Raw genomic sequence first — 21,308 nt, forward strand, 5'->3', positions numbered from 1 at the left:
AGCCCCCCAGTTTTTATTTATCTGCACTCATCGTAAATGGAGGAATTTCAAGGTGGTTTCAAATGTGATGATAAAGGAAAAGGAGGCACAGTAAAATAAGGTAATTGGCTAGGATCACACAATTTGGTCATTCATGGAAGCTGGGATTGATTTTAAGTTTTTCTCCTTGTGCAATTCAGCCACTAGATGGGTGTCGCTTTGTCCTGATTGATATCCAATTTGAATGCTTTACATTTGTATGAGCCGCTACATGGATAGCTTTGTTAAATACACATTACATCCTAATTAAAGTTGAAATTAGATGACTTTCAAGAAAATGATGATTGAGCTAAGAGGGTGAGCGTCAGAATCCACAGATTGCCTCGGCTTAGTTCCTTCTTGGTTCAAGGTTCAAAGAGGACCTCGAGCTGAGCCGGAGCCAGGCATCTGCTTCGAACCTGGCTCGGGCCTTCCGTAGCTTGCCTACCTGTACTCAAACTGCAGGCCTAGGAGACATGATGCAACAGAGGGCAGGCCTCATTGCTCACCCCACCTGATCCTAATATTCTGCCCTCTTCATTGATTTTTTTTCTCCATTTTTGTCACTTTTTAGTTCATGCAGGAATTTTACAACCGCACCTTCCTTCATCGCTATGGTGTTGGCATGGACGAAGATCACATGACGATCCTGTGGTCCCTCACTGTCTCCCTCTACCCCCTGGGCGGATTCTTTGGCTCTCTGCTGGTCGGCGTGCTGGTGAACAGGATTGGCAGGTACATTTCACCATGTATGAAAATGGAACTAGAGTCTGTAGCATCTTGCCTAGCTCATGAGTATGCAAATGAACACACCACACACGGGGCCTCATTTATGAAAAGTGACGCATCGCTGCGTGAAAACAGCGATGCGTCACTTTTCACTGCGCACTCCTTGCGACACCAATGATGCGTCATATTTAATGTATGACGCATCATGTTGCAAGGACTTACAGATACGTCAGTATTTCTGACGCATCTGTAAGCGCAAAAGTGACGCATTGCTGGAGTGTGTCACAAAAGTGACGCAACTCCAGCAATGCGTCCTTTCACATGGGGAAAGCCCCATGTGAAAGGGCTTGCGTCAGTCTTACGCCTGCTGTGAGACAGGCGCAAGATTTTGACGCAACAGCATTCTAAAAGTGACGCAGTGAAATCTCATAGATTTCACTGCGTCACTATTACGAGGCTTTTTGCGGGGGAACGCCCCCTCTGAATACATTATACCTGACGCAGGTATAATGTGACGCAGGGGTTTAAAAAGTGACGCATCTACCTAGATGCGTCACTTTTTAAATATGGCGCAACAAGGCGCATTTTGTACGCCGCTGGTGCGTCACAAAAAGTGACGCACCGGCGGTGCAAAACTGACGCAAGGCCTCATAAATAAGGGCCACGGAGCTCTGCAACAGACGCCTTTCTTCCTCAACGTACAATTAAGCACTGCACACATTGCTTCATAACCTTTATAACCACACCTTAACACCTTCCAGCAGATTACATCATTCCTGTTTGTAGTCCACCCAGGACCGCTAGGGACCCAGCCTCATAGTATCAAGGCACTACAGAGTGGAGCAGTGTGATTGGTCGGGTATGGTCACGTGGCAGAATGATACCAACTTGACATCATCTGTTGATGATATTATTAACCATGATTATGTCTGCAGTGGTCTCCCCGAAGTGAATTTCTCTTGCTGCTTCCAACCTTTAAATAACAACTGTTTTTATCAAAGTAAATTGTACGCACTTTACTGACTTTAGCATGAAAAGTTGAGTCTCTTCTGATGCGGTTTGAACCTCTGAGCTTCAGTTTATACAAATATCTCTGCAGTTTTAAACCGACTAAATGGGACAATGTGGTGATGTATAGTAGGAAGAAATGTAACACTGTACACAGCTCATGTTCTCTTTCCAATGACCTAAGTGAGAACATGCAAACACACACGCTTCCTAATGGCATTTTTAGAAGGTAAATTCTGCCATAGATGGGCAGCCATTGGAGGGAACTGAACACCAGGGTGAAGTGGGCCGCCTTAGTGCCGATGATCAAGTGTTCTGGACCAATGCAGAGGTGGAAGGAGTTTTTCCGGTGCAGCAAAATAGAGTACATTGGCATAATCATGTCAACACAGAATGAGGGCTAGATGGATGGCAGAACATTTCTGCAGACATATAGGAGAGTGGACAGCCATTAGCTCTTCTCCCCACCTGGGTGTTTCATGGACTCATCAGAGGCAACAATACACTGGGCTTCTGCAAAAAGTAGGTACAAAGCCTGATTCTTTGCGGCTGAATTTGTTTACTTCTAACTACCACCACATTGGGTTTTTAGAGGAAGGTGAAGGACGGGTCTTCCCAGTGCTGGGCCCAGGAAGGCGGTGGGAGCTTGGAGTGTCCTTGTTGATGATTGTCGAGGTAATTCTTGAAGAGGTGTCTTCAGCTCTTTTATTACATGCTTTGGGGATGCATATCAGATATTGTTCCACATTCTGCGAGTGGAGCTGAAAATGGCTTCCAGTTGTGTTTTTTACCCATTTTTGACTTCTTTGACATTCAGTCTGGCTTTGCTCAGGATCCTTTTTCTGCGATGGTTCTGTATTCTGGTAATAGGCGTCATCTTTTGTGAGAGGTGTCCTGGTGCCATGTGTTTTGAATGGGAAAGTAGAACTGGCTGCAGAAACCAGTGATTTGGGGTTAAAGATGACTTGTGAGTTTCACATTTGAGTGCCAGTCCTTTATTTGCCCGCACCAAGAGACCCTTTGGGAACTTTGGCAATGCAGAGTGAAGACTGAGGAACATCTTCCAAGAACAATGATTCTGAGAGGCTGGCTGGTGGTGGCGCCCAAGCCTGGGCAATTACACATAGGCTTGCATCTGCCGTGTGCTTTGGAGCAACCGCACTACAGCAGGACCAGCTGTCTGCTGGAGCTCACATGACTCCGAAATGTAGCCACTAGAATGCATTAAACTGTGTCAGTGGAACAAGGGGAAAAGTTTCACTTTCAAGATGGCGTTGGTAGCACAAAAGCTCTTCTGAAAAAGAAAGGGAACCATGAATATTTTTCCGAGAGACACCAGCAAAATGATATCACGCTTGCTAATCAAATCATAAAATAACTGGGAATGAACAATAAACTTGGGGCTGCTTTAGAGTTTGGCGGGGAGGGTACTCCATTGCAACAGAGGCAACTCCTGTCGGGATGAAGGTTGTTAACCCTTTCGTTGCGCCCGTCGGCCAACAGCCGTCGCGAGCACTACCTCCGTAGTGCTGCGCATATCCGTTGCCCGATGCGGCCCTGCCCACTCAAAGAAACGCCCCGCACCATAGCAGAATTGCCGCTGTGGTTAAGGTGTTAAGATTTTGTTTTTGAAAATATAATGAAACACATGTTAAACGTTTGAGGAACAGTATCGTCATGTTGACGGAGTCGTCCATCAATGTCTTATTATATTGACAGGAACAGCCATGATGGCATAGCTGCCGATGTTAAGAGATGTGCACTGGGCTGGCAGGCACCTCTAAACTTGGGCGGCAGAAGAGACTCGGTATAGTGGGAAAAAAATACTCCACCATACAGACGGTTTCACCTCCGTCCTCTAATCTCTAAATCAGGCCTGTTACCTGTAATTATCATAAATTATTCCAAACAGTTCCAGAAATCCCCATTTTGAAGTATAGAGCAAGAAAGAACGAATAGGGTAGCATAGAATTCAGCAAAATACAAAAAAGTATGTTATCACCCACAGAAGGATTACAGGCTGCGTCTTAAGTGTGATACCTGACTGTGACCAGTAGTTAGCTACCTTGCCATGGATAAAAGAGGAACTCCTTTTCTTGCAACAAGTTGCCTCCATGCAAATCAAAATCATTAATTGTTGCTGAATAACAGTTTGAATATGATCTGATGAGTGTGGTTAGTTTTCTTACTTTAAGAGCCTATGTATTTTTATAGCATTGTAGTCACAGTTCTATTTTAGCTTTGTGCTGAAATGACCCAATAGGCAGACAGAAGTGCAACAGATGTGCTGCATAGTTAGCCTTTAACTACCTAACTGCTAGGCAGAGTCCTGTGCACACGAAAAGTAGAGTGGTTTCCTGGTGGAGACCGGTGGCGATCAAAAAAGGTCAGCGGCATGCGTGGTGATCGCAAGCTTCATGCGGGCGTGTCTATCCTCATCCGGGTTGTGGATCCACAACCCGGATGAGGATAGAAACGCCCGAATGAAGCTTGACCCGTGCTTCATTCATTGTTTCGTTTGAAAGCAGTGTGGAGACATACCCGTCTTTCCACTCACCCACATGAGGCTTGTGATCACCACGCACGCCGCTGACCTTTTTTGATTGCCACCGCTGCGATTCAGCCCTGATGAGTCGCAGCCGCTACACGCTGTGACGAAACACGTGTCGGCTTTATTATCCTTTCACGTTCAACATTCTACTTGGATGTACTGATCTTTCATTTCGCCATTAAACTCTTTATTTTCAAACCAGACGAATCCTTTTTGAATCATTTTGATACCATTGCTTATTCAAGGTCTCCACCAGGAAACCACTCTACTTTTCGTGTGCACAGGACTCTGCCTATGAATCTTGGTACAGGAGACGCGTCTCCTCGCCGTTGCAGGGGCTGGTTTTCCGTTGGGTTTGTTCCCCTGACCTGAATACACCGGACTTTTACTTTTACAGTCACAACCAAAGCCAAAGGAACACGCAGAGCGCCAGAACTTCCTTACACCCATCCAAACCCATTCTCTCCTAACTGCTCACAATGTGTCTTCCCTAGCTGCATACTTCAACCCAGCCGCATAATTTTCTCCTCTGTTGTCATTCCAGTAGCCTTGTCTGTAAGTTAAATATAGATCATAGCAGCTGGAACTCAACCAATTAGGTTATCTTCTTGCTCTCTCCCGCTGCAGGAAGGGCACCCTTCTCTTCAACAACATCTTCTCCATCATCCCAGCACTGCTCATGGGGACTAGTGAGCTGTCGCGGTCCTTTGAGGTCATCATCGTGTCCCGCCTCCTCATAGGCGTGTGTGCTGGTAAGGCCAAGCAAGAGAATCATGGGACAAAGGGTAGCAGGTAAACCATTGGATGGTGTGACCAAGAGGGGTTGGTGTGGGGTGTTGTGCATGTATTTGATAGTTTCTAGAAAGAAGGTAGGTTATTTAAATTGTCTACCCAAAAGGTTAAACAGTGGAGAGAGTAAGTTCATTGTCTGAAAAGCCTGCATCAGTACCGCTGTATATTAGGTCTTGCTTCAAACAGTTTAGCGGTGTTTGACCTTGTGTCATTAATTCGTCTAAAAAGCACAATAAGACGTAAACAGAGAAAGAGTGATCTTTGGGTCAGGCCCTTTCAACTATTGGTCTTTATGTGTAGGTCATGGTTTTCAATTGTGTGGAAGGGCTGTTCATCAAACATCACAACCATGGCATTTTGCGGATGGATACGTTGTCCCAGCTGTGTTCTAACGAGGCTATGGTGATGAGGTTCATGTGATTCTTTTGTTAGATTAGAGCCAGTGTATGCTCTTAATGTTTAGGTCTGACAAACACAGCAGCTGTACACAAGACCCTTGTTACCAATGCTTTAAAATTTGAATAGAGTGGGCTTTGGCTTCAACAGAGAAACATTTTTATCTCACTGTTGGCTGTTTAGTGTAACGTTCCTCCTCCCACGGAGTGCTTGCATAGCAATGCATTAGGGACTATTTTACATCTCAAAAGTGCACTTAATTGTCACACATTAAATTCTTTTTTTTTTATTAAATCAAGGCATCAAACAAAAAGACACAATACAGATGAATCACATTATAATCTGCAGTACATTAGACGAATGGAAGGAAGGGGGACGAGGGAGGGGAGCAGAACCCAAAATATATACCTATTAGAGGCATCACAGGGAAGGGGGAACATCAAACACTGAATCTCTAGGTGGTGTACAAATTTCTCCCCTATACTGATTCCATTGAGTCCAGATTGAGGCCCATTTTCGGGGACGGCCTCTCGCAATATACACAGTTTTTTCTCGGAACATACTCCAGTCCAAATCCTTCTTCCAGTTCTCGAGGGTAGGAGGGAGTTCAGCACCCCATTGTTGGGCGCTATTTCTTTTTACAATCCTATAGCTCAGTGTGATCCACTGTATCTGCGCATTGTTACGATCAGTAGGCTCCCATATATTGAGAAAGCACCTTCATGCTTCCGGCAACAGAGAGATACCAGTGACCTCTTGAATAGTATTGTGAATCCTACCCCAATACTCGGTCATATAGCGGCACTCCCAACAAATATGTAAAAAGGTACCCACTAATCCACACTTATGTCTACATAATCCATCCTCCAACAACCCCATCTGCATAAGGCGGGGACCAGTGACATAAACCCTATGTAATATTTTTAGCTGTGCCAGACGCAGTCTTGCAGGAATAGTGACCACTTTTGGGGAGGACACAGCTAATTGCCAGTCTTCATCATCTAGTTCTACTCCATCTCTTGTCCACTTAACTCTAAGCTCTTTAAGTAAGTCAGCGCTATTATTGATAAGTTTCTTATAGATCAGGGAGATTGTTTTGTCAGGGAGATGTCCATCTAAGATGCTGTCCTCAAGAGGCAAGGCCTCCGGTAGCTTGTCATCTACAGGCTGAGCAGCCGATAATGAATGTCGGATTTGCACATAACGGAAGCATTCAGAGTCTGAAAGCTCAAACTCTGCTTGCATTTCTTTGAATGATTTTATCTGCCCCTTGCCCCACACATCCTTAATGGTTGATATCCCTATCAGTTCCCATTTATCAAATCGTTTAGTGTTCCACAGCTTACTTAATCTTTCCGAAGCAAAAAGTGGGGTCGCCAGGGTCAATTTGTATGTCCATCCAAGCAAACTCATGGCATCATGCCAGATTTTTAATGCGTGTTTTGTCGGTCACGTGAGGTCAAATCTCAATGGTTTAGAATACAGTGCCCTATTATAACTGCTCCCCGGAAGTTGCCATTTGTCCATAACATATCCGGGATCCTTGCCGGGCCTATATGCTCCATGATTGATAGCAGCCAGCTGCGAGGCCCAGTAATAGCCCTTGATATCTGCGAGGGCGATACCACCATCATACCACGGGAGCGTAAGCTTCGCCAAGGCAATATGGGGCCTCCCCTCCCCCCGCAAACTACGTTGTATCCCCTCAACCTCGCGGAAATAACACGCGGGCACTGCGTCCAATGTATTTTGAAGGGCCTATAGAAAGCGCGGCAAAGACATCATCTTGAATAGGGCTGCACGGCCCAACAAAGAAATCGGAAGCCTTCGCCAATGGGCGGAGTCACTCCTAAGCCGACGCAGAGGGGGAAGAAGATTTTCAACATATCTAGTCATCGGGTCCAAGGAGATAAAGATACCGAGATATTTAAATCCACTAATAGTTATCTTGATAGGACAATTTTGTGGAGGGACCGTGGTCATACAGCAACGACTTCCCCCAATTAATGGAAAGTCCGGAGTTTTTACCGAAAGAAACTAGGACATCGCATACCACCATGAGGGATTTCCGAGGAGAGGTCAAATAGAGCAGAGTATCATCCGCATATAATGAAATCCGATCCTCCCACTCAGATGACCATCGAATTTCACGGATTGAGGGTTCCCAGCGGATCCAGGCCGCCAGGGGTTCCAAAGCTAGGGAGAAAAGGAGAGGAGAGAGAGGGCAGCCCTGCCGCGTGCCCCGTCCTAACTGAAAAGGTGCCGATACTCGTCCATTAACCACTACCTGGGCGAACGGCTCAGTGTATAATAACTGAACCCAACCAATAAATTCAGGTCCAAATCCAAATTTAGCCAGGACCGCCCACAAATAAGACCACTCAACAGTATCAAAGGCCATGGTATCATCAAGGGAAGCGACAACAGCTTGTTCTCGCAGAGTATGAGCTCTGGCTATCATGCCATGTAATCTTCTTAAATTCAAAGCAGTATTTCAATGGGGGATAAACCCTGATTGGTCTGGGTGAATTAACCCACTAATAACTTTTATTACCCTATTCGAAAGGATCTTGGCCAATATTTTAGGCTCCGCATTTAATAACGAGATTGGTCTATTAGAGGTACATTTATTTTCGGGTTTACCTTCCTTATGGATCACCACCACCGATGCCACTCTCTGTTCTCTTGGCAGGCTTCCCCCCGCCCGGGCCTCAACAAACATACCTTTAAGGTAGTGAGCTAATCTATCTGGTCTGAGTTTATACAGTTCAATTGGGAGTCCGTTAGGTCCCAGCGCCTTGCCAGAGTTCAACGAGTGGATAGCCAGAGCTATTTCATCAGTGTTTAGAAGACTATCCATAAAATCAAAATCCTCCTTAGACAACCAAGGAAGCCGTATATCCAAAAGCAATAAATGAGAGTGTTTCTCTGGTCTATCCGAAACCGAGGCATAAACAGTTTGGAAATACTTTGCAAAGCCATCCACTATAATCTGCGGGTCCGTGAGCAACTCTCCTTTCTCTGTAATCAGCTCTAGGACAACGCGCCCAGCCCGTTCTTTTTTGTCCAGCCACGCGATTAATTTCCTTGCCTTATCTCTGAGATCGTAAAGTCTTCCCTTCTGTTCCCTGTCAAGAGCTCTGGCTCTATCAGTGACCAACAAGTTATATTCATGCTGTTTGAGGCTCAAAACATATAGGCCAGCTCTTGTCACCCCATGCTCCAATTCCTCTTCCAGTCTCCGAATCTCGGTTTCCGCCTCAACCAATTCCTTATTCTTTTCCTTTTTAGTTCCGGCTATTAATGATAAAGCATGACCCCTGATAACCGTTTTAAATGCCTCCCAGAGTGACACCATAGAGGATACCGATCCATCATTATCTACAAAATAATCATCCAGAGCCTTTATGAGGTCCCTGCGAGTCTTGGGATTTCGGAAATACCACGGGGTAATAGGGGCAATTCCACCTGCCGAGTGCGTAGCGATTCGAAACCTAAGCCAAAGTGGAGAATGGTCAGAGATGCCCCTAGCTAAATGAACCGCCTCACTGTTGTAGGATGCCTGATCCACTGGGACTAGACAATAATCTAACCAGGAGAGACTACTGTGCACCCCGAGTGGAAGGTGTATTGTTTCTTATCTGAGTGCAATAATCGCAAATTGTTCATCCGGTGTCTGTTGCATACTAATCAAAATCAATACACTGATGCCATCGATAACACAACACATAACAAAAATGAAACCAAATGCTGTTACTGTGACATACAATACTACAGAAAACTCTTCAGCCCTTCTTCCCCCACCCTGCACCCCTGCATTTCGCTTACGCGCATCCCCAACTAGCAGTGTGCCTGTCGCCCCAAGCAACTAAATACTAATCTACAACTAAATAGAGGTAGAATATAGAGGGAGGGCCTATACTCGCCCGCCACCTCACCTCTCTCCCGACTCCATCACACCCACCCCGTTCTCAGATCAATATATTACAGCGCTTATGTGAGCATAGCAAATCAGAATTATTGACATCCCTTTTCCGCCCCGACCTCGACCCGTTATTGTTTAGGCCCAATATAACCATTATACATTATTCTTAACCTCCCATCCCGCCCCGGTCCAGGCCTTCTTTTACCGAAGCAATCACACGGTCTAACCAGTCTGTCGCCACCTCAGGATTTTCAAAGAACCAGGTCTTTCCGTTTAGTTCAACTCAGAGCCAAGCCGGAAACATCATTGCATATTTTAGTCCCTTGTCCCTCAATCTTTTTTTTACTGAAAGGAAACTCTGCCGTTGTTTCTGAACCAACTAGGTAAAGTCTGGGAAAAAGGAGAGGGTCACATTCTCATAAGGCAATGGAGGTCCATTCCGTGCAGCTTGCAAAATCACATTTCTTTCTCGAAAATTCAGGACTCCTGCGATAATAGGACGAGGGGGCGCGCCCGGTCTCGGCCTTCCTCCCGGGACTCTATGCGCATGCTCAACTGTGAACAAGGTACTAAGGCCTTTAGGTTTGAGATGATTAAGGACAAGAGTTTCGATGAACAGATCCGGTGTCTGGCCCTCCGTTTTCTCGAGTATCCCAAGAATGCGGATGTTACTACATCTGACTCTTCCTTCATATTCGTCCAGCTTACGATCTATGAGAGTTCTTGTTTTCTTGAGGTCCTGCACCTCTCGCTGCAATTGACTCACATTGTCAATTAGGCCATTAGTCTTAAGTTCTAGTGATTTGACCTTCTCATTGGTCTTCGCAATGTCTGTTCGGATTAACTCCATCTCGATTGTAACAGTGTTTAGTTTGGCGTCCAGGGCTTCGATCTTCTGGCCCAATGAAGCTTGCACCCCATTGATAGCCGCCATAAGGTCTGTTAATGTAGGTTCATCAGGATCCGTCAGTACTTCTTCCCCCATTAATGGCGTCTCTTCTTGACCTCTCCTGGGGACCCCTTAGGGATAGTGTATCGATCCACTTTATTTACTTGGATTGTCCTGGATCCCTTGGAGGAGCGCGATGGGGGCTTATCCGATTCCAGTCGTGCAGCCATGTTGCCACCTATCACTAGACCCAATCAGAATGGAGATATTCCCAATACGGGGTCTTCAGCCACTCCGTATTCTCAATGTCCGCCGTCGATAGCACTTAAGGGCGTCTCCCCCGTGCCACCATTAGGTCGCTTCAACTCTTTCAGTCCGGACCTCTTACAACAGAACCAGAAGCACTGAAACAAAAACCAGAGTACAAGGGGTATAGTCCCTTACTAGGATGACCAAATGAGGCTCTGCACGTAAGGACACAGATGGGAGACCGAGCACTTTGTTATTCAACCCCCCCGTCTTCCGCCGCTCACCTCGCATCAAGCACACCTTTCATTAAACTGTGTCCTTTCAGAGCCGTAGCCACTCAGCAATCCCCTCGATGCTGCCTAGGCCAGCTGGGCAGTCCACCTCAAGTCCTACTCAAGCTGCAGTCATGACCACTCTACGGTGTCCCAGAGTGGCAGAAAATAACTGGTCTTCAGCGGACTGCCGATGAATATTTCAGGGGTTAAGCGCTGGCGTCATACATCACACAAAGCAGCTGCCCCCAGACAGTTCAATCGAAAGCAGCATCTAGCAGGCCATCAGTGCTCCCTTTAGTTAATCGGCCATCAGCTCCTTAATTCACAACCAGCCACCATCTCCCCCGGGTGCCCCAGGGCTATATAGTCCAGCCTCTAGAGCCAACACGACCCAAGCGCTCATGAACCTCTGCGGCTCCAGCCCAGACTCACCAATTTCCATGGGGCTATATAATGCAGCTCCAGCTCGGCACCCGGGAGGGGAGGGGGAGGGGGGTTGGGGGGGCGGAGGCCCCAATCTCACCTCTCCCTACATGCACGGCCCAAGACGGCCGCAAAGTTTCACTTTCCCGCAGTCAATTTTTGGGGGGGATCGGGCATTAACTCTTCGCCGCCCGCACTCCCCTGCACCACCGCACACCTCACCAGGCGGTAGGTGCGGAAAACAGCACACAGTGATACGCAGTCTTTCTTCGCTGCCGGGCCAAGGAGTTCCCCGTCTGCGCCTTCTCGCCAGCCGCCACGTGGTCCCGGCGGAGGCAGCAGGTTGCAATCCCCCAAAGTAATGCGATTAATCCCTGGGGCGGGCGAAAGATCCGGGTCATCTGTGTCCCACGCCGCACACCACAGCCCCTAAGGCAGAGGGCATCCGGGAGTAACAATAATGTCAGACCAGCAACCTCGAACTTCGGGCCGGGACGACTCTCCTCGCAGCCCCGATGTTGTTCCACTTGAAGACTTTTTTTTTTCAAAGGGGGGGTTTTGCTGACCATACAGAGAATTTGATCTCCTTATTTGGAGTGACAAATAGAGAGAATATCAAAATTTGTCTGGTATTATTTATTTTATACCCATTTCTTGTTTTTTTATAGGATTTAAAGATTCAATTGTCCGACAAAGAACATACCATATATATACAATTGATCAGAAATTATATACAAAACAACATTAAATATAACAAGACATGAATTGGACATATCATATATACATTTACACAAATTTTTGTGCATCACCATCAATATTCATTGTTTGCACTGTCTTCAAAAAAGAGGTACAATAACACTCTAATAGAGAAGAGATCAAATGGAGAGAGTTATAAATACTTAAAGCAATTCTATAAAGACTGGGGGAAACAATCTCACACTCAGTCGCACAAAAAATAACTTGTTGCTAGTTCCCATCAGACTGATTTGCATATGGCTATGTCTGAACTGGGGTGGCCGAGCGAGCTAAAGAATGGTGATGGATTAAACCCAGACCAGTTGACTGGGGGTGAGTGTTTGATTTGCTCAAACGCTCCGTCCATCATCCCCTTTTGTAACGTCTTCTCAGAAACAAGCTGGTACTCTGGCATAGGGTACCTGCACTTCTATGTTTCCAATTCAAGCACTGAGTCCATGGTCATGCGTGAGTTAGAGACTAAGGGGGTCATTAGGATGGCGAGAGGACTTTGTCCGCCCGCCACCCTATCGGGAAACGGAACTGCCTGCCATATGGGCAGGGGTCCCATGGGGGCAATTAGGATGCGCCTGCCACAGTGGCAGGCGCATCCTGCATTCCTGTCATTGTGGCGGGCGGTGCTCGCCACAATGCCAGGAAGGCATGTTGTTCACTTCCATGCACAACATGGCAGGCACCGCGCGGTGCCTGCCATGTTGTGCATGGAACTGCTGGGGGGTACCATAGGTACCCCCCCATGTGCACCCCCACCCCCCAGAGTACCTAGGGGCCCGCAACGGTCCCCCGCAGTCTATTCCCGCATGCCTTTCCGTGGCGGCAATTCCACCACGGAAAGGCATCTTTCCGCACCCATGTTAATATGGCTGGCGGTGTCTAACAGACACCACCAAAATATTAAACCCTTTTCCGCCCGGTCAACTCGTTGACCGGGCAGAAAAGCGGCAGACGGTCTTTCCGTCTGCCACGGTCCCCCCTGCCATAGTAATATGGTGGGGGGAAATGGGTGGCGGGCGGGGTCGGATCACGGGCGGATTGCCACCACCATGCGGGCAGCGGCGATCCGCCCGTGATCCTAATGGTCCCCTAAGTGCCTGGTTGGTTGCTACCCTCAAAGTGCAGGAGCGGGTCAGCCTGCCTATTGTTACCTTTCTGTCCTCACCCCTCCACATGAGCCTAATACATTTCTTATAACCCAAGCCTCTTGCTTTTTCTAATTTAAATAGGAAGTCATTTTCCTGACCTTTCAGAATAACCTCCCAGAAAACTTGCACTTTCATTATTAGTAGTGAATGACATTACAAGGTAAAAAATGCTTTATATTCACAGCTGTTTCCAGGGTCAAACTGGGACAAAAAAAATCGCCCCAGGCACTAAAATGAAAGTAGCCCTCATTAGTAAACCGGATAGCCAGAAAAGTGTACATTTGCAAATTAGGCCAGTTTTGAATTTGTAAAGACAAGCTGAATGGGTATTTTGCAACGTATGACGGACTTCGTGCATTTGTGTTTACTGCAAGCAATATCTGTGGTGATAGCAGGGAAATCAGCAGTGAAAACCGGCCACATGGCCATAATACTGGCCAAAAAACTGCTAAACAAATGGCCTACACACTGGCCTATCAGGTTAGCCCATCGGACACTGACTAATTGCCCTATAGGCCAGTCTGACCCTGGCTGTTTCTGATCTCACGCACGGGCAGAAGGCCAAGTAAACCAACTAACTCCGAGTTGTAAATGTGCATGGATGTACGAAGTTCAGAAGCCCACTTAAGACCTAATCCTTATTACCAGGCCCTCTGCAGTGCTAAGATCCTGTGAAAGGAGAAAAACAGATCTTCATAGTTTTTAGTGGTGTGCTGACCATTGTGTGTAAGTTGTAGAGCAAAAGCTCTTACAGTTTCTGTCCTAGTTGCGCAGCACAAGCTCTGCCAGTTTCTGTCCTAGTTGTTCAGCACAAGCTCTGACAGTTTCTGTCCTACTTGCACAGCACAAGCTCTGACAGTTTCTGTCCTACTTGCACAGCACAAGCTCTGACAGTTTCTGTCCTAGTTGCGCAGCGCAAGATCTGACAGTTTCGGTCCAAGTTGTTCAGCACAAGCTTTGACAGTTTTGGCCCTATTTGCTCAGCGCAAGCTTTGCCAGTTTCTGTCCTAGTTGCGCACCACAAGCTGACAGTTTCTGTCCTAGTTGCGCAGCACAAGCTCCTAGTTGCGCAGCACAAGCTCTGCCAGTGTCTGTACTAGTTGCGTAGCACAAGCTCTGACAATTTCTGTCCCTTTTGCACAGTGCAAGCTCTGTCACTTTCGGTCCTAGTTATGCAGCACAAGCGCGGACATTTTCTGTCCTTGTTGCACAGCACAAGATCTGAAACTTTCGGTCCTAGTTGCTCAGCTCAGTCTCTGACAATTTCTGTTCTTGTTGCACAGCGCAAGCTCTGACAGTTTCTGTCCTAGTTGCGCAGGACATGCTCTGTCACTTTCTGTCCTAGTTGTTCAGCACAAGCTCTGACAGTTTCTGTCCTAGTTGCGCAGCGCAAGCTCTGACAGTCTCTGTCCTAGTTCGCAGCACAAGCTCTGACAGTTTCTGTCCTTGTTGCGCAGCCCAAGCTCTGACAGTTTCAGTCCTAGTTGCGCAGCACAAGCTCTAACAATTTCTGTCCTTGTTGCACAGCGTAAGCTCTGACAGTTAGTTTCTGTCTTAGTTGCGCATCACAATCTCAGACACTTTCTGTCCTAGTTGTTTAGCACAAGCTCTGACACTTTCTGTCCTAGTTGTTTAGCACAAGCTCTACCAGTTTCTGTCCTAGTTGCGCAGCACAAGCTCTGACACTTTCTGTCCTAGTTGTTTAGCAGAAGCTCTGCCAGTTTCTGTCTTAGTTGCGCAGCACAATCTCAGACACTTTCTGTCCTAGTTGTTTAGCACAAGCTCTGACACTTTCTGTCCTAGTTGTTTAGCACAAGCTCTGCCAGTTTCTGTCCTAGTTGCGCAGCACAAGCTCTGACACTTTCTGTCCTAGTTGTTTAGCACAAGCTCTGCCAGTTTCTGTCCTAGTTGTGCAGCACAAGCTCTGACACTTTCTGTCCTAGTTGTTTAGCAGAAGCTCTGCCAGTTTCTGTCTTAGTTGCGCAGCACAATCTCAGACACTTTCTGTCCTGGTTGTTTAGCACAAGCTCTGACACTTTCTGTCCTAGTTGTTTAGCACAAGCTCTGCTAGTTTCTGTCCTAGTTGCGCAGCACAAGCTCTGACACTTTCTGGCCTAGCTGTGCAGCACAAGCTCAGACACTTTCTGTCCTAGTTGTTTAGCACAAGCTCTGCCAGTTTCTGTCCTAGTTGCGCAGCACAAGCTCTGACACTTTCTGTCCTAGTTGCGCAGCACAAGCTCTGACACTTTCTGTCCTAGTTGTTTAGCACAAGCTCTGCCAGTTTCTGTCCTAGTTGCGCAGCACAAGCTCTGACACTTTCTGGCCTAGCTGCGCAGCACAAGCTCAGACACTTTCTGTCCTAGTTGTTTAGCACAAGCTCTGACACGTTCTGGCCTAGCTGTGCAGCACAAGCTCTGACAGTTTCTGTCTTAGTTGCGCAGTACAAGCTCTGACAGTTTCTGTCCTAGGTGCACAGCAAAAGCTCTGCCACTTTCTGTCCTAGTTGTTTAGCACAAGCTCTGCCAGTTTCTGTCCTAGTTGTGCAGCACAAGCTCTGACACTTTCTGGCCTAGCTGCGCAGCACAAGCTCAGACACTTTCTGTCCTAGTTGTTTAGCACAAGCTCTGCCAGTTTCTGTCCTAGTTGCGCAGCACAAGCTCTGACACTTTCTGTCCTAGTTGCGCAGCACAAGCTCTGACACTTTCTGTCCTAGTTGTTTAGCACAAGCTCTGACACTTTCTTTCCTAGTTGCGCAGCACAAGCTCAGACACTTTCTGGCCTAGCTGCGCAGCACAAGCTCAGACACTTTCTGTCCTAGTTGTTTAGCACAAGCTCTGACACTTTCTGGCCTAGCTGTGCAGCACAAGCTCAGACACTTTCTGTCCTAGTTGTTTAGCACAAGCTCTGCCAGTTTCTGTCCTAGTTGCGCAGCACAAGCTCTGACACTTTCTGTCCTAGTTGCGCAGCACAAGCTCTGACACTTTCTGTCCTAGTTGTTTAGCACAAGCTCTGACACTTTCTTTCCTAGTTGCGCAGCACAAGCTCAGACACTTTCTGGCCTAGCTGCGCAGCACAAGCTCAGACACTTTCTGTCCTAGTTGTTTAGCACAAGCTCTGACACGTTCTGGCCTAGCTGTGCAGCACAAGTTCTGACACTTTCTGGCCTAGCTGCGCAGCACAAGCTCCTAGTTGCGCAGCACAAGCTCTGCCAGTGTCTGTACTAGTTGCGTAGCACAAGCTCTGACAATTTCTGTCCTTTTTGCACAGTGCAAGCTCTGTCACTTTCGGTCCTAGTTATGCAGCACAAGCGCAGACAATTTCTGTCCTTGTTGCACAGCACAAGATCTGAAACTTTCGGTCCTAGTTGCTCAGCTCAGTCTCTGACAATTTCTGTACTTGTTGCACAGCGCAAGCTCTGACAGTTTCTGTCCGAGTTGCGCAGGACACGCTCTGTCACTTTCTGTCCTAGTTGTTCAGCACAAGCTATGACAGTTTCTGTCCTAGTTGCGCAGTGCAAGCTCTGACAGTCTCTGTCCTAGTTCGCAGCACAAGCTCTGACAGTTTCTGTCCTTGTTGCGCAGCCCAAGCTCTGACAGTTTCAGTCCTAGTTGCGCAGCACAAGCTCTAACAATTTCTGTCCTTGTTGCACAGCGTAAGCTCTGACAGTTAGTTTCTGTCTTAGTTGCGCAGCACAATTTCAGACACTTTCTGTCCTAGTTGTTTAGCGCAAGCTCTGACACTTTCTGTCCTAGTTGTTTAGCACAAGCTCTGCCAGTTTCTGTCCTAGTTGCGCAGCACAAGCTCTGACACTTTCTGTCCTAGTTGTTTAGCAGAAGCTCTGCCAGTTTCTGTCTTAGTTGCGCAGCACAATCTCAGACACTTTCTGTCCTTGTTGTTTAGCACAAGCTCCGACACTTTCTGTCCTAGTTGTTTAGCACAAGCTCTGCCAGTTTCTGTCCTAGTTGCGCAGCACAAGCTCTGACACTTTCTGTCCTAGTTGTTTAGCACAAGCTCTGCCAGTTTCTGTCCTAGTTGTTTAGCAGAAGCTCTGCCAGTTTCTGTCTTAAATGCGCAGCACAATCTCAGACACTTTCTGTACTAGTTGTTTAGCACAAGCTCTGACACTTTCTGTCCTAGTTGCGCAGCACAAGCTCTGCCAGTTTCTGTCCTAGTTGCGCAGCACAAGCTCTGACACTTTCTGGCCTAGCTGCGCAGCACAAGCTCAGACACTTTCTGTCCTAGTTGTTTAGCACAAGCTCTGCCAGTTTGTGTCCTAGTTGCGCAGCACAAGCTCTGACACTTTCTGTCCTAGTTGTTTAGCACAAGCTCTGACACTTTCTGTCCTAGTTGTTTAGCACAAGCTCTGCCAGTTTCTGTCCTAGTTGCGCAGCACAAGCTCTGACACTTTCTGGCCTAGCTGCACAGCACAAGCTCAGACACTTTCTGTCCTAGTTGTTTAGCACAAGCTCTGACACGTTCTGGCCTAGCTGTGCAGCTAAGCTCTGACAGTTTCTGTCTTAGTTGCGCAGTACAAGCTCTGACAGTTTCTGTCCTAGGTGCACAGCACAAGCTCTGCCACTTTCTGTCCTAGTTGTTTAGCACAAGCTCTGCCAGTTTCTGTCCTAGTTGCGCAGCACAAGCTCTGACACTTTGTGGCCTTGCTGCGCAGCACAAGGTCAGACACTTTCTGTCCTAGTTGTTTAGCACAAGCTCTGACACTTTCTGTCCTAGTTGTTTAGCACAAGCTCTGACACTTTCTGTCCTAGTTGTTTAGCACAAGCTCTGCCAGTTTCTGTCCTAGTTGCGCAGCACAAGCTCTGACACTTTCTGGCCTAGCTGCGCAGCACAAGCTCAGACACTTTCTGTCCTAGTTGTTTAGCACAAGCTCTGACACGTTCTGGCCTAGCTGTGCAGCACAAGCTCTGACAGTTTCTGTCTTAGTTGCGCAGTACAAGCTCTGACAGTTTCTGTCCTAGGTGCACAGCACAAGCTCTGCCACTTTCTGTCCTAGTTGTTTAGCACAAGCTCTGCCAGTTTCTGTCCTAGTTGCGCAGCAAAAGCTCTGACACTTTCTGGCCTAGCTGCGCAGCACAAGCTCAGACACTTTCTGTCCTAGTTGTTTAGCACAAGCTCTGACACTTTCTGTCCTAGTTGCGCAGCACAAGCTCTGACACTTTCTGTCCTAGTTGTTTAGCACAAGCTCTGACAGTTTCTGTCCTAGTTGCGCAGCACAAGCTCTGACACTTTCTGGCCTAGTTGCGCAGCACAAGCTCTGACACTTTCTGGCCTAGCTGCGCAGCACAAGCTCAGACACTTTCTGTCCTAGTTGTTTAGCACAAGCTCTGACACGTTCTCGCCTAGCTGTGCAGCACAAGTTCTGACACTTTCTGGCCTAGCTGCGCAGCACAAGCTCCTAGTTGCGCAGCACAAGCTCTGCCAGTGTCTGTACTAGTTGCGTAGCACAAGCTCTGACAATTTCTGTCCTTTTTGCACAGTGCAAGCTCTGTCACTTTCGGTCCTAGTTATGCAGCACAAGCGCAGGCAATTTCTGTCCTTGTTGCACAGCACAAGATCTGAAACTTTCGGTCCTAGTTGCTCAGCTCAGTCTCTGACAATTTCTGTTCTTGTTGCACAGCGCAAGCTCTGACAGTTTCTGTCCTAGTTGCGCAGGACACGCTCTGTCACTTTCTGTCCTAGTTGTTCAGCACAAGCTCTGACAGTTTCTGTCCTAGTTGCGCAGCGCAAGCTCTGACAGTCTCTGTCCTAGTTCGCAGCACAAGCTCTGACAGTTTCTGTCATTGTTGCGCAGCCCAAGCTCTGACAGTTTCAGTCCTAGTTGCGCAGCACAAGCTCTAACAAATTCTGTCCTTGTTGCACAGCGTAAGCTCTGACAGTTAGTTTCTGTCTTAGTTGCGCAGCACAATCTCAGACACTTTCTGTCCTAGTTGTTTAGCGCAAGCTCTGACACTTTCTGTCCTAGTTGTTTAGCACAAGCTCTGCCAGTTTCTGTCCTAGTTGCGCAGCACAAGCTCTGACACTTTCTGTCCTAGTTGTTTAGCAGAAGCTCTGCCAGTTTCTGTCTTAGTTGCGCAGCACAATCTCAAACACTTTCTGTCCTAGTTGTTTAGCACAAGCTCTGACACTTTCTGTCCTAGTTGTTTAGCTCAAGCTCTGCCAGTTTCTGTCCTAGTTGCGCAGCACAAGCTCTGACACTTTCTGTCCTAGTTGTTTAGCACAAGCTCTGCCAGTTTCTGTCCTAGTTGCGCAGCACAAGCTCTGACACTTTCTGTCCTAGTTGTTTAGCAGAAGCTCTGCCAGTTTCTGTCTTAGTTGCGCAGCACAATCTCAGACACTTTCTGTCCTAGTTGTTTAGCACAAGCTCTGACACTTTCTGTCCTAGTTGTTTAGCACAAGCTCTGCCAGTTTCTGTCCTAGTTGCGCAGCACAAGCTCTGACACTTTCTGTCCTAGGTGCACAGCACAAGCTCTGCCACTTTCTGTCCTAGTTGTTTAGCACAAGCTCTGCCAGTTTCTGTCCTAGTTGCGCAGCAAAAGCTCTGACACTTTCTGGCCTAGCTGCGCAGCACAAGCTCAGACACTTTCTGTCCTAGTTGCGCAGCACAAGCTCTGACACTTTCTGTCCTAGTTGCGCAGCACAAGCTCTGACACTTTCTGTCCTAGTTGTTTAGCACAAGCTCTGACAGTTTCTGTCCTAGTTGCGCAGCACAAGCTCTGACACTTTCTGGCCTAGTTGCGCAGCACAAGCTCTGACACTTTCTGGCCTAGCTGCGCAGCACAAGCTCAGACACTTTCTGTCCTAGTTGTTTAGCACAAGCTCTGACACGTTCTCGCCTAGCTGTGCAGCACAAGTTCTGACACTTTCTGGCCTAGCTGCGCAGCACAAGCTCCTAGTTGCGCAGCACAAGCTCTGCCAGTGTCTGTACTAGTTGCGTAGCACAAGCTCTGACAATTTCTGTCCTTTTTGCACAGTGCAAGCTCTGTCACTTTCGGTCCTAGTTATGCAGCACAAGCGCAGGCAATTTCTGTCCTTGTTGCACAGCACAAGATCTAAAACTTTCGGTCCTAGTTGCTCAGCTCAGTCTCTGACAATTTCTGTTCTTGTTGCACAGCGCAAGCTCTGACAGTTTCTGTCCTAGTTGCGCAGGACACGCTCTGTCACTTTCTGTCCTAGTTGTTCAGCACAAGCTCTGACAGTTTCTGTCCTAGTTGCGCAGCGCAAGCTCTGACAGTCTCTGTCCTAGTTCGCAGCACAAGCTCTGACAGTTTCTGTCATTGTTGCGCAGCCCAAGCTCTGACAGTTTCAGTCCTAGTTGCGCAGCACAAGCTCTAACAAATTCTGTCCTTGTTGCACAGCGTAAGCTCTGACAGTTAGTTTCTGTCTTAGTTGCGCAGCACAATCTCAGACACTTTCTGTCCTAGTTGTTTAGCGCAAGCTCTGACACTTTCTGTCCTAGTTGTTTAGCACAAGCTCTGCCAGTTTCTGTCCTAGTTGCGCAGCACAAGCTCTGACACTTTCTGTCCTAGTTGTTTAGCAGAAGCTCTGCCAGTTTCTGTCTTAGTTGCGCAGCACAATCTCAAACACTTTCTGTCCTAGTTGTTTAGCACAAGCTCTGACACTTTCTGTCCTAGTTGTTTAGCTCAAGCTCTGCCAGTTTCTGTCCTAGTTGCGCAGCACAAGCTCTGACACTTTCTGTCCTAGTTGTTTAGCACAAGCTCTGCCAGTTTCTGTCCTAGTTGCGCAGCACAAGCTCTGACACTTTCTGTCCTAGTTGTTTAGCAGAAGCTCTGCCAGTTTCTGTCTTAGTTGCGCAGCACAATCTCAGACACTTTCTGTCCTAGTTGTTTAGCACAAGCTCTGACACTTTCTGTCCTAGTTGTTTAGCACAAGCTCTGCCAGTTTCTGTCCTAGTTGCGCAGCACAAGCTCTGACACTTTCTGGCCTAGCTGCACAGCACAAGCTCAGACACTTTCTGTCCTAGTTGTTTAGCACAAGCTCTGCCAGTTTCTGTCCCAGTTGCGCAGCACAAGCACTGACACTTTCTGTCCTAGTTGTTTAGCACAAGCTCTGACACTTTCTGTCCTAGTTGTTTAGCACAAGCTCTGCCAGTTTCTGTCCTAGTTGCGCAGCACAAGCT

At 47.5% G+C, this 21,308-nt stretch overlaps 1 protein-coding gene across 1 annotated transcript in view; it reads left to right on the forward strand.

The window, feature by feature from the left end:
- The window catches only part of LOC147710685 (solute carrier family 2, facilitated glucose transporter member 5-like), a 124,078-nt gene that overhangs the window by 20,821 nt on the left and 81,949 nt on the right, over positions 1-21,308 (forward strand). Inside the window, exons 2-3 of the mRNA XM_086921400.1 lie at positions 593-753; positions 4,934-5,058. Coding sequence (XP_086777526.1) covers positions 596-753; positions 4,934-5,058 — 283 coding nt within the window. The 5' untranslated portion in view covers positions 593-595. The remainder of the gene's footprint in view (positions 1-592; positions 754-4,933; positions 5,059-21,308) is intronic.

Source organism: Lissotriton vulgaris, chromosome 5 (assembly GCF_964263255.1).
Source record: "Lissotriton vulgaris chromosome 5, aLisVul1.2, whole genome shotgun sequence".
Lineage (NCBI taxonomy): Eukaryota > Metazoa > Chordata > Amphibia > Caudata > Salamandridae > Lissotriton > Lissotriton vulgaris.